The sequence below is a fragment of the Aquarana catesbeiana genome, linkage group LG04, assembly GCF_042186555.1.
Source record: "Aquarana catesbeiana isolate 2022-GZ linkage group LG04, ASM4218655v1, whole genome shotgun sequence".
Lineage (NCBI taxonomy): Eukaryota > Metazoa > Chordata > Amphibia > Anura > Ranidae > Aquarana > Aquarana catesbeiana.
In genome coordinates this window covers 132,155,955-132,175,882 of record NC_133327.1, presented here as the reverse complement: position 1 = coordinate 132,175,882, position 19,928 = coordinate 132,155,955, and the positions used below count along the sequence as shown (strand labels likewise).

The 19,928-nt window shown below is 42.4% G+C and overlaps 1 protein-coding gene across 1 annotated transcript in view; it reads right to left on the bottom strand.

Moving 5' to 3' along the window:
- Positions 1-19,928, bottom strand: part of TRIP12 (thyroid hormone receptor interactor 12) — a gene marked incomplete in the record, with an annotated part of 166,707 nt that overhangs the window by 126,100 nt on the left and 20,679 nt on the right. Inside the window, 2 exon segments of the mRNA XM_073625659.1 lie at positions 2,863-2,994; positions 3,448-3,594. Coding sequence (XP_073481760.1) covers positions 2,863-2,994; positions 3,448-3,545 — 230 coding nt within the window.

Sequence of the window (19,928 nt, the reverse complement as noted above, 5' to 3'; positions counted from 1 at the left end):
CCAGATTGCTCGGAAGCAGAATCATCTGCCGGGCACCATCAATCCTGAGCTTTAAGCTCCTCCCCATCCTCAACCTATTCCTGCTCCAGACTAGGATAGGAAACTCCGGGGGTGGGGGGGTGGATCTGTCATGCTTCCTGCTACCCTGCGGGATGGAGGCAATCATGCCAGCAATCCTGTGCTCTAGCCAGGCTAGGGCTGAGGACAGTTCATCCTTCGTGATAAAGGGTGAAGCAGCAGTGTTGCCTTTAGGCACAATACCAGCGGCTCAAATTGCCCGGAGCCTCTGGTCCTTCAGGGCATACAATACTAGGGATACGACTAGGTTTATCAAGAACCAATGACAACATAGGTATGCCCTTCCCTGTGGTGTTAGTCCCACTCCTCTTTTTGGAAGACATTTAATAGCCACAAAGAGTACTTGGGTGTAATATTAAAACACCTCAGAAGGGAGACCCTTTAATAGGGCTTACCAAGCCCCTATGCAACAATCCTGCCAAGCAACACATGGTGACTCACGTAAGGAAAAATTAACCACTGCAAGGGTCTGTTAGCATCACATGCTTGGCCTACACAGCTTAAAATAAGCTGGATGTGCGCCGGAGCATTTTGTGCATGCGCGCACACGTGGTCCTGGCGAACGGGCGTGACTGTATTTGCGTACGATGCAAATCTTCGTGCGCCCAGATAAAGGCTACGGCACATGTGCGGCAAAGCCACATGCGCCATGGCCAACAAACTGCCGGGCCCAGCGGCACTCTTGCAAACGCACGTGCGCCATGGCAAACCGGAGGAGGAAGAAGAGGAAGAGGAAGAAGAGGAAGAAGAGGAAGAAGAGGAAGAAGAGGAAGAAGAGGAAGAAGAGGAAGAAGAGGAAGAAGAGGAAGAAGAGGAAGAAGGAGAAGGAGAAGGAGAAGAAGGAGGAGAAGGAGAAGGAGAAGGAGGAGAAGGAGAAGGAGAAGGAGAAGGAGAAGGAGAAGGAGAAGAAGGTACACTTTGCAAACACCCACAGCTAGCCCAAAACTGCCCTGTATGGTCACTGCACACAGGTGTCCAGCTTTTAGCTAGCTTGACTGATTGTAACAATTACTGGGACACCCGACAATAAAATAAAGGGGTTTCACTTCGTCCAGGCGCAGGGCCACTTAGAAACTAAGGGCCCAATCTTCCCCGTTCACGGCTGGTTCCTGTCACTTGGACCTTCAAGGACTGGGTACCCTTTTCAGGTTTGGGGTCCCCTTGGACCTGTGTAGCACCCTGCAGGAAATGCCTTAGCGCTGTACTGTCCAGCAATTCCACTCCACAGGGTCCAGCGCCCGGAGGCCACATTACAGGTAAAACCTCGCAGGATCTTGAATCTTCTTTGCGAGGTTCTGGTACCATTTATCTAAGCATAAAAGCCTGTGCCAAATGGATCCGATCGGTCAATCCCTTGATTCATTTTGGAACTATTTGTGGCACTAGAGACCTGGAGCTCAGAGTGCTCAAACAAACCATGCCATCCACCTTGCAGACACTGGTAAAAAAAAACAAAAAAACGAAAGTACTTCCTGTATGGGAGGGGTTATATGGGAGTATAACCCAGCAGGTAATGAATATTAGCCTGACTCTGTGCCCCATGATGTATGAAAAAGAAATGCGATTTAATAATTGAGGGCGAAAATACAAATGAATACCACAATGTATAGTTAACCGATTCCCGACCGCCTCACGCAGATATACTGCGTGGGAAGGGCACGTACAGGCAGATTAACGTACCTGTACGTTGCCCTTTAAGAGGCGGCTTGCGGGCGCGCCTGCCGGGAGCTCCGTGACCATGATCACGGGTCCCACGGACCCGATGTCCGCGGGGATACCCGCGATCGTTTCACGGTGAGAAAGAACGTTCTGCCTAATGACACTGTCACTGATCACCGCTCCCTGTAAATCGGGAGTGATGATCAGTGATGTGTCACACACAGCCCCCCCCCCCAGTTAGAATCACTCCCAAGGCCACACATAACCCCTACAGCGCCACCTGGTGGTTAACCTCTTCACTGCCAGTGACATTTTACAGTAATCAATGCAAGTTTTTAGCATTGATTGCTGTATTAATGCCAATGGTCCCAAAAATGTCCGATGTGTCCGCCATAATGTCGCAGTCATGATAAAAATCGCTGCCATTACTAGTAAAAAAAAAAAAAAAATTAATAAAAATGCCATAAAACTATCCCCTATTTTGTAGACGCTATAACTTTTGCGCAAACCAAACGCTTATTGCTATTTTTTTTACCAAAAATATGTAGAAGAAAATGTATTGGCCTAAACTGAGGGGAAAAAAAAAATTCTCTTTTATATATTTTTGGGGGATATTTATTATAGCAAAAAGTAAAAAATAAGTTTTTTTCAAAATTGTCGCATTTATTTGTTTATAGCGCAAAAAATAAAAACCGCAGAGGTAATCAAATACCACCAAAAGAAAGCTCCATTTGTGGGAAAAAAAGGACGTCAATTTTGTTTGGGAGCCATGTCGCACGACCGTGCAATTGCCAGTTACAGCGACGCAGTGGCGAATCTCAAAAAGTGCTCTGGTCTTTGGTCAGCAAAATGGTCCAGGGCTTAAGTGGTCAAGAAAATTGATAAAGGCATGAAACATCCAAATGCTGCTGAAGAGAGAAAGAAAAAAAAAAAATCTGACCGTATCTAAAATGCTAATTCTTCTAGTTTGAATAACTGCAAACCCCTCTGAATAGTCTAAATTTAGGAAATTACATGTTTGTGCATTTCACACCCTCGAAGACCATTAGCAAGAAACTCTGCCTGTAAAGCAGACTTAAGCAAGTTAAAGAAGGAAAGAAAAAAAAAAGTAATTAGTAAAGTTACCTTTTAGAGCTGTATCCCCTGGATTGGCCAGAAGCTGTATTAGTCTGCACTTTGGGGGCCTTAGAAAGAATCTTTCTGCTCTCAGGAAGGCTAAAAGTCTTATGGTCTGCCTGCTCTAACTGGGACCTGTTGCTGGAAAACCAAGAAAGAACTGCATCAGAGGATACTGGGAACAACAGAACCCTCCGGTCACAGTAAAAAGTAAGAGAAAACTCAGTAAAACAGCCAAAGCGTGAGACAAAGGATCAGAATGTATAAACACAATAGTCCCCCCCAAGGATTAGGACAATGACGACTGCTGAAGACTCTTAAGAGGAGCCATTCCCTTTAATTTATGGATGGAAAAGGCCAGTATAGTCTATAAATACAGTGAACAAGACCAGCATCTAATAAATCAGAATCCAGGTAAGGAATAGTTCTTTCCTGACCCATGGGACTATTAAATATTAATGGATTTTAGTATGGTTAGTAAACTGCTCCATTCAGTCAGTCCCTCTGTTCTATGGCAATGGCTTACAATGGAATCTTAGGAAGAAAATGCCTGGCACTACCTTCACCCGTAACCAAACAGACACAATTATTTACCTTCCTCCTGCAGTGTCCTCTTGCGGCTGGGCCCCAGCAGTGTTCCTCTGTGAACGTCGCAGTGACCCCCCTGGATTGTTATTAGGCCGGCTGGACATTGGCACCTTTCTCCTGAAGGGACATACCCTTTCTAGACACTACCATTCACTAAAAAAATAAAAAATAAAAAAAAGAAGGAGGAGAAGAAGAAAGAAGAAAAGGCCAATTATCAAACACATTTTACATATTGCAGTGCAAAGTTAGGGTATATTAACAGTACAATAAACATTCCATTAAAACTGAATTATTCTGGCTCCACTATACACAGCTGGTATATCTATAAAGCTATTGGTCTATGGGATCTATGGGCTTGAAATCATATGTGTAGGTTATTTTACAGTGATGCAGGTTTCTACAGCAGCACAACCCGATATGGAAAAACATGAAGGTATGAAGGCTACCATTGCTACCCTCTCCTCTGAGAGCCTTACTTCTCCACCCGTAACGCTGATGCTTTAGTCCACTGAAGAGATTTACCCTTCACTTACTGTCCAAGTGACACCCATACAAGAAGGAACAGTCAAAAAAAAAAAAAAAAAAACAAACACACACACACACACACACACACACACACACGGTTAGTGGTCCATCCTAACCCTTCCTCCCTCAACTGTTTTTTTTTTTTAGCCAAAAAATAGAAAAAGCGTGGTACTTTAAAAGTGCTTAAATCGGGAAGGAGCAAAAAATAACTTGGTATAAATAAACCCACAGCAGTTTACAGGCGGTCCCAGAGTTAAACGACTCTTACTTGCAAACTGAGGGAGACGACAGGAAGGGAGGGGAAATCTACCCCTGGGAAGGGAAATTCACTCCTGTAAGTTACCATGGGAACAAGGTGTCCCCACTGAAGCTGTCACCAATCATTCGTTCCACAAAAACCCAACATTTTCAAAATCCAATTGTCAAAAGGGACAAAGTGAGGTGAAATCTTCTGAACAGGAGCACAGACAGCAAAACATTACAGGGGTGTTAACCCTTCTCCATGCTATCCAAAAAACGCACAATTTGGCTGGAGTTACCAAAAAAAAAAAAAAAAAATTACCTGTTCCTACTTGCATACAAATTCAACTACAAACCTACAGACCCTATCTTGTTTCTAACCCTGGGACTGTCTGTACTGTACTTTGAATGTTAAATGCACTCCACAATCAAATGAATAATGCAGCAACACAAAACGGTAGTAAACTACTACACATTACTACAGGATTTGTCAACATAAAATACATCTCATGTAACGGAGAAGAGATTTTCTCCAAATGACTGATAGAATGTGGTGTTGACAAGGGGTGGGGGACACATCTCCATGAGTTTCGTGGAAACGGTTTCTTCAAGAGACACCAAGGTGAAATAGATTAAAAACTACTAAACAGATAAAAAGTGGTGCGGTGTGGTACAAAGTCAGGGGGGGAAATGAAGGGCCCAGGAATGCGTTGGCCCCAGCATGCTTTCATGCTGGCAGCTGAGTACCTAACCTTATGAGCCTATTATTTAGAATTATTTATTTTGAGAGGGTTGTGTTAGAGTATGTTATCCCAACAAGTTGTTTAATTGATATGTGCCTGTTGCACCATGTTCCGGTTCTAAAAAGCATCCTGTTCTTTTTGTGCTGCTTCCTTTGTGTGCAATGCCTGGTGATCCTGCCGGTCCCTCTGCGTTCTTATTCAAATAGACCACGCTAGGTATGAAAGCGCATTTATCCATACGTGGTCAGTTTTCTGGCTGGGGAGCACAGCCTACCTGGCCCCCGATGGTCAAGACTTGTGCCGACATCCCTCCCTACACAGCTCATCACCAAGAGGATTAGTATATTGCTGTTTCTCCACCCCCGCTTCCCAAAGCCCCTTATGCAGCTGAGAACAAAGATCATGCAAGAAGAAAAAAAAAAAAAAAAACAGACACACACACACACATACGAATAAGAGACCCTAATCTGGAACGTTTACAGTTACAGTTTATAAAAATGCAAAAAATAAAAAAGCAAAAAATAGTTGTCGTTTTATTTTTCTCTGCTCTCCACTCTATTGTTACTGTATTTTAGAACTGTAATGTTTTCTTTTTTACTGTGTTTTATTGTATTTGCTGTGGAGGTATGGTATGGCTTACTGTAATGTTACTTTGGTTATTGTTAACCATCATTTGCTTAGTGGGTACACAATTCAGCTGCAGCATAGGTTTATTTATTCTGACAGCAACGTAGTTTGCTCCCACGATACGTAAAGCCGCGACTCCAGCGCTGTAGGAGGTGATTTCCGCCCATCATTAGAAGTGGGTGGATGAAGGGTGGTATTCTAATGGTGGGCATACCCACCGATCAATCTCTTTCGTTCAGCCCACAGGCTGCATGAAAAAAAAGAACATTACAATATATGCCTAACAAGGACCAGCAACGTACTGGTATGCTGCTGGACTTTAAATGGTTATACCAGAATGATGCCTGCAAGTTTAGGCATCATCTTGGTATCATTCTTTTCAGCCAGCAGGATTTCATGCAAAAGCAATCCTAGTGACCAATTAGCCTCTAGACTGCATGTAAAAGCAGTGGGAGCGAATCCGCTCCACCCCCCAAAAAAATGACATGCCAAATGTGGCATATCAGGGGGTTATCTGCACTTGAAGGGGAAGTTCTATTTTTGGGTGGAACTCCGCTTTAAAACCACTTCTCCTCCAATCTCATAGTGGGTGCCTGTGTCCTCTTACACCCCTTGAGACTGAATAGTTTTTTTCCTATGCTGGGATCACCATTGAGGTATTTGTAAAATCACTATCATCTTCTCCCAAGCATTGTTTCTTCAGAGAGAATAGATTTAGTGTTTGTTTTTCCACATTAAACCTCATTTGCCATGTATTTGCCCACTCCATTATTTTGTTTAGGTCTTTCTGTAATTTTTATATCCTGACGTGTTGTCAATGTTAACAGTTTGGTCTGGCAAGAACGACCCTTCGTAAGCCCATGCTTATATTTTTTCCCCTCAATACATTTTTGGATATAGTCCCTTATTCCTGCCAAGAATGTACCAAGGATTGATGTTAGGTTGACTGGCCTGTAGTTTCCAGGAATTTGTCTCTGTCCTTTTTTGAATATTGGTACCACATTGACTTTTCTCCAATAGCTGGTACCAATGCTGTACGTATGCTGTCCGCAAAGATAAGGAACAATGGTCTGACTATATCCTGACTAAGTTCTGAGGACTCTTGGGTGTAAGCCATCTGATCTTGGTGCTTTATTTGTATTAAGTTTAAAGTCTCTTTCACTCTGGCGTCAGCCTTCGAGGGTATGCCCTGTGATGTGTCTCTTTAATAAGGCTTTTTACATTACAGTGTAGCCACCCAGGTTTCACCTCCGCTCTTCTATATTTATTGCCCACTGGAATGCACTGTGTGATACATTTGTTTAATATGCTCCTAAAGCATTCCTATTTTTCTTCAGTGTTCAATTATTATTTAGGATTTGGTTCCAATTGATGTCATGTGGTAATTGACCGCAGTTCAGAAAAATTGGCTCCTTTGAAATTTAGTGTTCTTGTGCTTCCCTCGTACCTCTTTTTATGTTTTACGTTAAATGTGAACAACCTATGATCACCAGATCCCAAGTTGTCCTGTATTTCCACATCTGAGGTCAGACTTGGATCGTTCGTAATTAATAAATCTAGCAGGGCGTGCTTTCTAGTTGTTGGATCCACCAATTGGGACATGAAGTTGTCCTGTAAGACCTTCATGAAATGGCGGGCCTTTAATGAGCGAGCTGTCCCTTCTGCCCAGTTAAATATTGTGATAATTAAAGTCCCCCATTATGACATTTCCCTGTCTCACTGCCATTTCTACTATAATAGTAGGTCCCGCTTCTCCTTCAGATTGGGTGGCCTATAAAATACCCCCACTTCTCTTTGAAGCTCCATGTCTACTGATTATACACTGCCCCCCCAGTCTACCAGGCTTATGGCTAAAGCTGTCAGCCATAACTCCAGCATTTTTTTTTTTTTTTTTTCAGCTGGCAACTCGCTCTCACATGAAAGTGTTTCTAATGGCCAATTAGCCACTGGATCGCTTTCTGAAGCAGCGGAAGGGGGTGGAGCTTACCATTTTCTCTGGCATGCACGATAAACAATCTGATGGGTCACAAGACTGGCCATAGAGGCTCCCAGAGACCAGATAGTCTCTGATTGCCTCTATGGTCTTGGAGGACCGGAGCAATGGCACTTCCAGTCCAGGGAGGACGTAAACTTTTTTTAAGCAAAAGATTAAAAAAAAAAAAAAAAAAAGTTCTTGATCTTTTGCTTTTAAAAAAGGTAGGAGAGATTTGGCCCCAGGCCCTTCCATAAAGAGGACTTGTCACCCATTATTCCTATTAGGATGTTTATATTTTCGTGTAATAGAAATAAAGGCGATACAAAAAAAAAAAAAAAAAAAAAAAAAAAAAAAAAAAAACCACACATTGAAGTGCCCCCCGTCCCTCCGTGCTTGTGCACAGAAGCGAACGCATACAGGTTATATTCGAAAATTAGAATATCGCCCAAAATTTTAATTTTACTAATGCAACTTAAAAGGTGAAACCAATATACGAGATAGTTCAAGCCGTCATTTGTCATAATTGTGATTATGGCTTACAGCTCATGAAAAACCCAAATCCACAATCTCAGAAAATTAGAATATTGTGAAAAGGTGCAATGTTCTAGGCTCAAAAAGTGTCACACTCTAATCAGCTAATTAAGCCATAACACCTGCAAAGGGTTCCTGAGCCTTTAAATGGTTTCAGTAGGAATCACAATCATGGGAAAGACTGCCGACCTGACAGTTGTGTAGAAAACCATCATTGACACCCTCCATAAGGAGGGAAAGCCTCAAAAAGGTACTTGCAAAAGAAGTTGGATATTCCCAAAGCGCTGTATCAAAGCACATTAATAGAAAGTTATGTGGAAGGGAAAAGTGTGGAAGAAAAAGGTGCACAAGCAGCAGGGATGACCGCAGCCTGGAGAGGATTGTTAGGAAAAGGCCATTCAAAAAAAATGGGGACTTTCACAAGGAGTAGACTGAGGCTGGAGTCAGTGCATCAAGAGCCACCACACAGACGGATCCTGGACATGGTCTTCAAAATGTTGTATTCCTCTTGTCAAGCCACTCGTGAACAAACAACGTCAGAAGGGTCTTACCTGGGCTAAAGAAAAACAGACCTGGTCTGTTACTTGCTTAGTGGTCCAAAGTCCTCTTTTCTGATGAGAGAAAATTTTGCATCTCATTTGGAAACCAAGGACCCAGAGTATGGAGGAAGAATGAAGAGGCACACACTGCAAGATGCTTGAAGTCCAGTGTGAAGTTTCCACAGTCTGTGTTGATTTGGGGAGCCATGTAATCTGCTGGTGTTGGTCCACAGTGCTTCATTAAGTCCAGGGTCAACGCAGCAGTCTACCAGGAGATTTTGGAACACTTCAGGCTTCCTTCCGCAGACGAGCTCTATGGGGATGCGGACTTCATTTTCCAGCAGGACTTGGCACCTGCCCAAACTGCCAAAAGCACCAAAACATGGTTCAATGACCAGGGGTTTACTGTGCTTGATTGGCCAGCAAACTCGCCTGACCTGAACCCCATAGAGAATATATGGATGCTTATACTTCTTAGAGGTCCGATATTGTTCTATGTATAATCCTTGTTTTAGTGATTACATAAAATATTCTAAATTTTCTAAAATTGTGGATTAGGGGTTTTCATGAGCTGTAAGCCATAATCACCACAATTATGACAAACCACAGCTTGAACTATCTTGCTTTGCATGTAATGAGTCTATCTCATATTAGTTTCACCTTTTAAGTTGCATTAGTGAAATAAATTAACTTTTGCACATTATTCTAATTTTTCGAGTACCACCTGTATGTAAATGGTGTTCACAGCACATGTGTGGTATCCCAGCAACCATTAGAGCGAGAGCAATAATTCTAGTGCAAGACCTTCTCTGTAACTCTAAACCAGCAACCTGTAACATTTTTTTAAAGCATCGCCTAAAGAGTTTTTTTAAGTATCGAAGTTTGTCATCATTCAATGAGGGTGCACAACTTTAAATATCTTTTACAAAAACAATGTGGGTGACGCATTATCTTTTTGCATTAAAAAAAAATTAAAAAGGGTATTTCTCTCTAAAAGAAATTGCGTTTAAAAAAAACCACTGCGCAAACACAGTGCAACATAAAAAAAGGCCATTTAATCCTTTAGGGTCTATGAAAAAAAAAAAAGTGTGAACACATTATATAAAAATGTTTTTTTTTTTTTTTGGGGGGGGGTCCAAATTATTTTCTAGCAAAAAAAAAAAAAAAGGAAATACTGGTCTAAGCTTGTAAACAGAAAGTTCCAGAAAAGACTTGGTCAGCAAGTGGTTAAATTGAATGGGTTGTTTTACAAGTTAAGGGTTCATATCTACTTTGAGGCAGCCAAAAAAAAAAAAAAAAAAAAAAGTACCAATCATGAAGCAATGCACTTGCAACACTCATCCACTCCCAAGGTGCATTAGGGCACCATTCAAAATGTCACCCAACAATACTTCAGAATGAATTGTACCTACTGAAACAATGCATGTCCCCTCAGTAACGTGCATTGGAATGTCATCCAGAATGGCACCACACAACTAAAACTTAATCAAAGGCCATGCAATTCTGCAGCACTATGTGCGGGCCTATTTATACAACGCATAATATTGTGTTAAGGTGCACTTGATTAAGGCAGACCATTCACTTTAAAAACACACACAAAACTCTTGTCTTTGCCAACATTACAAAATTCTAATTTAAAAGGACAATAAAAACTGCATAAAAGGCATAAAAACAGGAACCAGAGGAGCACTTGCCCCACTAAAGATAGGAGGTCAGAACAAATCTCTGTAGTCTTTGGGAAATTAGCTTGTTTTTATCAAGACAGGTGACGACATACCAAGCACAAAAGCCCTACATTTTTGTAATTTAAATATTTCCCATTACAGAAAAACACTCAATGACAACACATCAAAAACACAAAAAAGGGGAAGAAAAAAAAAAAAAGTGTAAAAGAATGAAAACGAAAACCCAAGAAACCTGTATCATAAGGAAAAGTCCCATAAAGTACAAATGTGTGCATTGTATGCACGCCTGGCCTATGACTTGACATGGGGAAAACACAGGTAAGTGCTGAAGTAGGCTACACATACCATAATGGTCATGCGTAGAAAAACACCACCACACAACATTAACTATTCTGCCACAATAGTTGACAATTTCATTTATGGAGAAGTCATCATAGACCAGAACTAGAATTCATCAGAAATCTATTTTGAGCCATTGCCAGCACTGACAACTGGGTAGGGATGGTATACCTCAATTGGGTAGGTTGATGGGTAATGTTAGCACCACATATCCAACTACATAGACTTGAAGAAATAAATGAGATCTTATAGGTGCTTCAAAAACCACATTTACAGCTTTATACAAAACAAGCAGTTTAAATCAGTATAGAGAGAGTATACCGTTACATTAAGGAAGTACTCCAGGGAAAATGTGTTTTCTCCCATGCAGTGGGGCGCCCTGAAAGGATAGAGATAATATATTATATATATATATATATATATATATATATATATATATATATATATATATACACACACACACACATATACACACATACATATACACACATACATATACACACACACACACACACACACACAGTGTGGGGACGGAAAGTATTCAGACCCCCTTAATTTTTCACTCTGTTATATTGCAGCCATTTGCTAAAATCATTTAAGTTCATTTTTTTTCCTCAATGTACACACAGCACCCCATATTGACAGAAAACACAATTGTTGACATTTTTGCAGATTTATTTAAAAAAAAAAAAAAAAACTGAAATATCACATGGTCCTAAGTATTCAGACCCTTTGCTCAGTATTTAGTAGAAGCACCTTTTTGATCTAATACAGCCATGAGTCTTTTTGGGAAAGATGCAACAAAATCCCTGGATTTGGGGATCCTCTGCCATTCCTCCTTGCAGATCCTCTCCAGTTCTGTCAGGTTGGATGGTAAACATTGGTGGACAGACATTTTTAGGTCTCTCCAGAGATGCTCAATTGGGTTTAAGTCAGGGCTCTGGCTGGGCCATTCAAGAACAGTCACGGAGTTGTTGTGAAGCCACTCCTTTGTTATTTTAGCTGTGTGCTTAGGGTCATTGTCTTGTTGGAAGGTAAACCTTCAGCCCAGTCTGAGGTCCTGAGCAGTCTGGAGAAGGTTTTCATCCAGGATATCCCTGTACTTAGCCGCATTCATCTTTCCCTCGATTGCAACCAGTCGTCCTGTCCCTGCAGCTGAAAAACACCCCCACAGCATGATGCTGCCACCACAATGCTTTACTGTTGAGACTGTATTGGACAGGTGATGAGCAGTGCATGGTTTTCTCCACACATACCGCTAAGAATGAACGCCAAAAAAATTCTATCTTGGTCTCATCAGACCAAAGAATCTTATTTCTCACAATCTTTGAGTCCTTCGGGTGTTTTTTTTAGCAAACTCCATGCGTACTTTCATGTGTCTTGCACTGAGGAGAGGCTTCCGTCGGGCCACTCTGCCATAAAGCCCCGACTGGTGGAGGGCTGCAGTGATGGTTGACTTTCTACAACCATCTCCCTACTGCATCTCTGGAGCTCAGCCAGTGATCCTTGGGTTCTTCATTACCTCTCACCCCAAGGTTCTTCCCCCCCCCGATAGCTCAGCTTGGCCGGACGGCCAGCTCTAGGAAGGGTTCTGGGCGTCCCAAACATCTTCCATTTAATGAAGGCCACAGTGCTCTTAGGAAGCTTAAGTGCAGCAGAAATTTTTTTGTAACCTTGGCCAGATCTGTCCCTTGCCACAATTCTGTCTGAGCTCTTCGGGCAGTTCCTTTGACCTCATGATTCTCATTTGCTCTGACATGCACTGTGAGCTGTAAGGTGTTATATAGACAGGTGTGTGGCTTTCCTAATCAAGTCCAATCAGTATAATTAAACACAGCTGGACTCAAATGAAGGTGTAGAACCATCTCAAGGATGATCAGAAGAAATGGACAGCATCTGAGTTAAATATATGTGTCACAGCAAAGGGTCTGAATGAGGGAAAAAAAAAATGAACTTAAATGATTTTAGCAAATGGCTGCAATATAACAGAGTGAAAAATTTATTTAAGGGGGTCTGAATACTTTTGTGTGTATAAATATATACATACACACACACATATATACTTACACACTGATTCATTTTCTGCATTATTACATTGCAAGAAAAAGGTTTCCCTTTAAATCCTATGGGACACTTCACACCACTGCGTTACAGGTGCAGTGCGTTTTGAAAAGTCATGCATGCTGCATCTTTGGTGTGTTGTCTATTTGAGTCACACGTGGTTTACCGTGATTTTGCTACAGAGCCATGTGAAAGGGCCCCAATAGCCACCCCATGTATAGAATGTATCCAGGCAAGTATCAATATTTATGTATCAGGATAACACCAACTGTAATTACATGGAGTTTACAATTACACAGGATATTGGCATGGGTACAAACGAAACGCATTTCACATAAAGCTTCACCAGAGGTGTAGCAGTGACCACACAGTGTATCCAATAAATATGGATGTGGTCCGAGAGGCACTCGAGACCCCCACATGGGAGGAGCCACCGGAGAGACAAGGGGAAAAACATCCAAATGGTCATGCGTAATGATCATAAATATGGGAATATTGAAGTGTCTCAGGGAAGACCTCCAAATAAACACTGAACATATAATATGGTTCTGGTTCCCCTAGATAAGGACCACAGTAAAGTCCTACACATATGGCACCATATAGTATGTGCAAAGATCCAGGTATCCTCTGGACCAGACATGACAGAGGTTTACAATGTGTACTACTTTGTATTTCATTTAGGACTTTACTGATCATATTATACAGCTGCGTGTAAATCCAGAAGAACTGAATGTGGAGAGGCTTACATGGGCTACCAAGATAGAACGGCAATCGGTATAATTCAGCTGATCTCTTCCTCAAATTTAAACTAATATCAATGTTATATTCTTATTATAGTACAGGATTGATATACTGTATATCAGATTATGCAAGCACAATATGCATACAAATGCAAAAGGGGGTGGGAGTTACTAGAAGGGCAAGGAGAGTCAAAGTTTTTAAATGCTTGCTACTCACCTTACCTTTGCCCATCCGCCGCTCTGTTCAGCCACTGGGCACAAATGTGGAAAACCTATTAGTTGCCAGTATGGGGAGCATACAACTTACTTTTCTTCCTCTCATTCGTCAGCGCCAGTTCTAGGTGATTGACCCAGTGAGGACACATGGAGGCGGGGAGAAAGTCAGCCCTATCTAACATAAGGCTACACTTCCAAAAAAATCCTTTTATTGAAACTTCAGATGACAAGTGGTTGACAGATGGAGCATCAGCCCTACCTAAGCGCCAAATGTAGCTTACATTGGGCTTTCATTTCTCCCTCCCAGCAAAATTCTACTAAACAATACAACAGCCAGTTAACACCACCAGGTTTTTTTTTTTTGTGTTTTTTTTTTTTAGTTTGACAGCAATGGTGTTAGATCTTCCATCAAATTTTTATTGCTGTCTGTGTCCTACTGGGAAGATTTGCCCATTTGTCTTTGTGACCAATGTCATCAAAAGAATAGGGAATGTAAATCCAGGTGACGGTGTGTCTTCCAATGCAGACATCAGCTCAAGTTACCACTGTATAATTGGATCAGTGCGCCAGCGCTGCGTGCATATTCACTATGGGCTGCCTGCATACAGGTGGATGCGCACACATCTGCCAGTGGCTCTACACAGGGAAAGACACTAATCTACCATCTGAATGAGCCCCAAGGCAGAACTCCAGCCAAAAAGTATCAAGATAAAAATGAATAGCCCTTTGAAAGATAAAATAACAAAACCAGCTTCTGCTACTATATTCACATTCAATCCATACATGTCACCCACAGTACATTTTTCCTGCTGCTAGATATTAGCAGTGTGATAGCCAGCATTATTCAACTTACTAACTGTGCCCAGGTCATTCTGTACCCGCCCCAGCCTGTGACTGGACAGTGAATGGAGAAGCAGCATGATGAACAGCTCACTACTCTCTCCAATTAGCACATGAACTAATTGGCACCTTGTACTGCTTCTCTCTCCCACACTCCATGGAATGCAAGAGACTGATACCAGGTCAAATTCAGGTACTTTCACTGCTGCATTTAAAGTAGGCTAAAAAACAAACTGGGCCCCTTGCAGGTTTATGCAATAATGTGCACTGCATACTATGATAAACTTTCCTTTCAAAGCCCTCCGGCAGTGCGCTGTCACATCTGTCGGAGCTTCCACTTCAACCTATCTTTACAGGTTCCAGGTCATTTGAATGGCCAAGCCGTGAGGACGTCACTACTGCACAGGAGCGGGAACAGCAAGGCACCCTGCACTGATTAAGTATTCACTGTGCAATGCCTACAGGTAAGCCCAATAGTATGTGAGGTTGTAGCTAGAGGTAAGCCTACAGAGTTAACTACCACTTTAAAGCAGAGTTGTGGCCAAAAGCTTTTTTTGGGGCATTAGCAACGTACCAATAATATACCTCTATTCTGTGCCATTCGTACATCACTTGACTGATTTCAGGATACCTGCAGGGGAATCAAGACTGGAGCAAACAGAAGCTAGTTGCCATGCATAACTTCTCCCAGATTCTTTAACTTCGGTTAAAGCGCAACTTTACCCATAACTTGATAAAAAAATAAATAAATAATGTTCTTTGGCAAGGAACACATTCCACATTAAATGTTTGCTGTAAATTGCCTTCAGCATTGTTTTGGTTTCTTCTTGCTAGAAGCCACCGTTTTGCTGAAGCCCAGAGCACCAGTAAATCTCTAAGCTGTCAGCAGATTGTCCTCCAGTGGCTCCGATTTTCAGCACAGTACCATAAAATATAAAGCAACTGAGCATGTGCAGAGCAGGGTGAGACACTGTATTACTGGATTTTAAACAGTTTTGTGTTTTAGGTTTTGCAAAAGGGGCCAGCCTGAACCGATCTAGCAAGACTTCGTTACCAAAACCCAGAACAGCAAAATCAGTCTGTATATGCAGTACAACATGCTCGTTATAGTCACTGTGGAACCTAAGGGGTTATCCTTCGCATTGTGTAAAAAGGCTGTTTGATCCTGTCTACTCTGATCCTCCCCTTCTTTCACATTCCCTGACCTAATGGGAGCTAAATACCAACAATGCCATTATAGCTCAATAGTCAGTACCGGTTAAATATACATGAAAATTATACTACCAGCCATTTACAATTTGTATTAAATAATTCTTTACATTGTGTACACGTCTCCCTAAAGTGACTTTATAATAGCACCTAATAAAATTTCAAACAAATGTCTATCTTAATGATATAGGCCACAGTATTCCCAGGATGATCAGCAACCGATAATATATCTAAACAACTTTTCTTACTAGCCCGCTCATGAATTATTTTTTAATTTTATTTTTAATATCAATACAAAAGAAAGCTTTTTTACTTATGAAATTTATGTAATTTCTTTATTCATAGGGTCACCTTTTGTAGCCCCAGTATATCGCTCTGGCCTGCACGCATCCGGGAGGGGCAAGGGTAGGTGAAACTACATACCTCCCTTTGGGGAACCATTGTCAATTAACACCTAACGACAATTGCAGTATCTAAGGAACAGCATTTGTACCCACAAAAAACACACCTAACCATCATCCCATTTAGTACGTCTTGCTTTTTTATGTGTTTTTTTTTTTTTTTTAAACCTTTCTCTCAGAGCAAACAACAAAACACTCCAGGTAGGTGATCAATTGATCATTTAACCTAAAAGTAGATATCTGCTGATAAATTTTATATGGCAATTGATCTATTATAATTTCTTTGAATCAATTTAGATGAATTTCTCTTTTCTGTCATGCCCCTGAAGGAGGATTGAAATAGTTTGTACCCTGAAACGCGTCGGCTTGAAAAGAGTTTCTACATACAATTTCACTGGTCATTACCCTATCTGAACTATGTTGACTATGTAATGCAGTTTTGTTGTTCAAAATGTCCACAATGCTTGTTTTTAACATTATGAGATTTTTCAAATAAATAAAAATATATTTTTTACTCTTCACACAAGTCTGTATTCTCCTACTATATACTACTTGTATGCAAGTGCCGGGAAAATCCATTTTAGGGGAACCCTCTGTTTTCTTGGATCTAATAGTACAGAGCCTTGGGAGCACTCTGCACATGGTCAGATTGGAGTGTATTGCTAGAGAGACCTGTGAGGCCACTGGACATGTGGTATAAACTGTATGTAGCTGAGGCTACATACAGCATACTACACTGTGTTCCAAGTTGGAGCCGAGACCTTCCTGTTGCATACCCGGAACACAGTATCCGATTGGCGCTCAGCCATTCAGAGAAAGCGTTATAATCTAGCAATGAATACAAAGCTTCCTCTGATTGGCTGAATCAGAGAGGCGGGCTGATGTCCCAACCTCTGACTCAGCCAGAGGAAGCTCTGTATTTTCATTGCCAGAATACAAATGCTTTCTGTGAATGGCTGAGAGCTGCAGTGATAGACTCTACTATGTTCCAGGTATGAGACTGGAAGCCTCAGCTAAATACAGTTTTTACCGCACATCCAGCAACCTCACAGGTTAGTGAGGGACAAAGTTCATTTGAGCAAGCTTGGCCCAAACCAACTAAGTGTATAAAAAGCTGGAGTCTCGCTTTAAAGGAGAAGTCCAGCCTAAGCTCCTTTGGCTGGGCTTCTCATATAGGTCACAGGAGTGCAATTCGTTTTGCACTCCTGTGACCTGTTTTCAGCAGGGAGCGATCTGAAGTCCGCTCTCTGCTGACGTCACTGGAATCAGTCCAGGCACCGCGTTATCCCGACAAAGTCAGGATCCGCCAGGTGCCTGGACTGACACCTGTCTAAGCCTCTCAGCGAGCCCGAGTCGGCCGCTCCATGCCCCTCCACAGCTCAGCGCTCCAGTAAGCGCGTGGGGGCAGAGCAGAGAGCTGCTGACTGATTGGCAGCAGCTTGCTGCTCGGGGAGCTGAGAGAACCGAGCCTGCGATGTTCGATTGCCCAGTTCTCAGTTCAGAGGCGCCGATGCTGCATCCATCTAGGCAAGTATAACGTGGGGGGGGACCCCATACTTCTTTTAAGTTTTTAAAATGCAAGATAGAAGCCGATTGGTTGCCATGCACAGCTGCTCCCGATATGGCTGTTTTAGTTTAGTTGTTTAGTTTGGATTCCCCTCCTTATATTCTTTGAAAAAGAGTACAAGAGGGTTTGTGAATGGGAGAGATGCAGTGTGAGCAAATCCTGTGTGATTGCTGTATTCCAGCACCAGCAGTCAGTTTTATCACCTGAACTCCAGCGGTGTCATCACCATCAGAGGCTTCATGTAATATTTTTCATGGAAAAAGCAGGAGCCACACCTGATCACCTTACTGGTACCTAACTAATGCCCCAATAAAGCTTTTGCCTACCATATTTATCGGCGTATAACACGCAATTTTTCCCCCTGAAAATAAGGGGCAAATCACAGGTACGTGTTATATGCCGATAGTGTACCTCGGAGGGGAACGAGTGCCGCCGGAATTCACCAAGCCGTTATCTCCTGTATAATCACCTCTCACGTCACACACACAGTACTGCCTCCGCCCCCGGCATTTGACCAGTGTTCTGTCAATCACAGGAGCTGGTCCAATGCCGATGGCGGAGGCGGGACTGTGTATGTGACTGCGACTGAGAGCCGAGTAAACAGGAAATGACGGCTCGGTGATTTCCTGCATAAGAGATGGTGAGGCTGCATTGATGGGAGATGAGTGCAGATCAGGCTGCAGATAGGCACTGACCATTATTTTGCTTCAAAGTGTTTGTTTTTTTTTTGTTTATTTTCCCAAAATAAAAACACACCTTTTCCTGAAACTTCCCTCTTAAGGCCCCTTTCACACATGCGGACAGTATGTCCGTATTTCATCCATCCGTTTTCGGATGAAATACGGACATACATGCATCCCTATGGGATAGCGGGTGTCAGCGGATGTACATCCGCTAACACCCGATGTCGTCCGCCTCCGCTCTCGTCCGATTCTGCGGACGGAAGAAAATCCTATTTTTCTATCCGTCTGCAGAGCGGATCGGAGGAACACGGACAGACGGTCCGTGTTCCTCCGATCCCCCATAGGGGAGAGCGGAGATCTGACAGGGCGGTCCCTGCACAGTGTGCGGGTCCCGCCCTGTCATCTGCCTGCTCAGCTGGGGAAAGCGGAGCGATCCCCGCTGAGCAGCGGATAAACACGGGGCGGATCAACACGGATCCGTCCCGTGTGAAAGGGGCCTTAAGGTGTGTGTTATTCGCCAATAAATACGGTACTTTTCAGCTGTAAGAAATACATTTAGTACATTTCAGAGCTGCACTGTGTCTTTTATATCCGCCTAGAACACAGCTGATGTGATAAAAATAAAAGTGGATTTTGCTCTCACTCACCACAAGTAGGATCTCATCTCTCCATAAGGACATGGTGATAAGGTTTGTTTTACCTCTCTACTTTAAAACTGCCTGTTAATGGACTCTTGTTACTAAAAGGAAACAGAAAGACGTTTGACTTGAAATGGAGCGTGCACAGACAAATGTTAGCAGGGGCCTGCCTTGTCCCTCAGGAGTGCCCTGGTTAATATTAAGAACTGAAAAGAAAAAGTACTGTCTGCCAATACCAGCTCTGCCTATGTGCAATAAAAACTTCCTGTCAAGTCCACAGAAAACACTCGGAGTCAAACCCTCATTGCAAGTCATACTTGGAGTGACAGAAACTTCTCCCTATCACAGAGTGCTCCAGTCTCCGTCACACCCACATTACCACATACATCTGCAGCCAAAAAGCAATGCCTAACCCTGCCAAGCTGACTCATGTCAGTTTCCTTTGGCAATTACCGTGCAAAGTCAATAATAAAAAGGGAACCGGTTTAAACAAAATCTAACTGCAAGAGTTTACTGAAAGCCAAAACTATTTTATTTAATACTTTTTTTTTCTATTGTTGTGGTGTCTTGCCAAAGTAAATCAGTATATATTTTCAAAAGTAGCAACTAGCCTAGTGTCCTTTTTGGTTTACTGTGCCCCAGTCTTACTTTTTAGCAGTTTGTTGTTCAGTGCCCAGAGTCCCTCCCTTCAGAACTTCCAGCCAGGGAGCGCACACCCTGACCCCATAGATCCTGGATTGCACTGCCCATACAAACAAATCACTGAGTGCTGCCCTTAATGCTCGTGCACCCAAACACAGTCAGCAGAGCATGCTGCCCTTAACCGCTTCAATACCGGGCCAATTCTGACACTTTGCTCCTACATGTAAAAATCATCATTTTTTTGCTAGAAAATTACATAGAACCCCCAAACATTATATATGTTTTT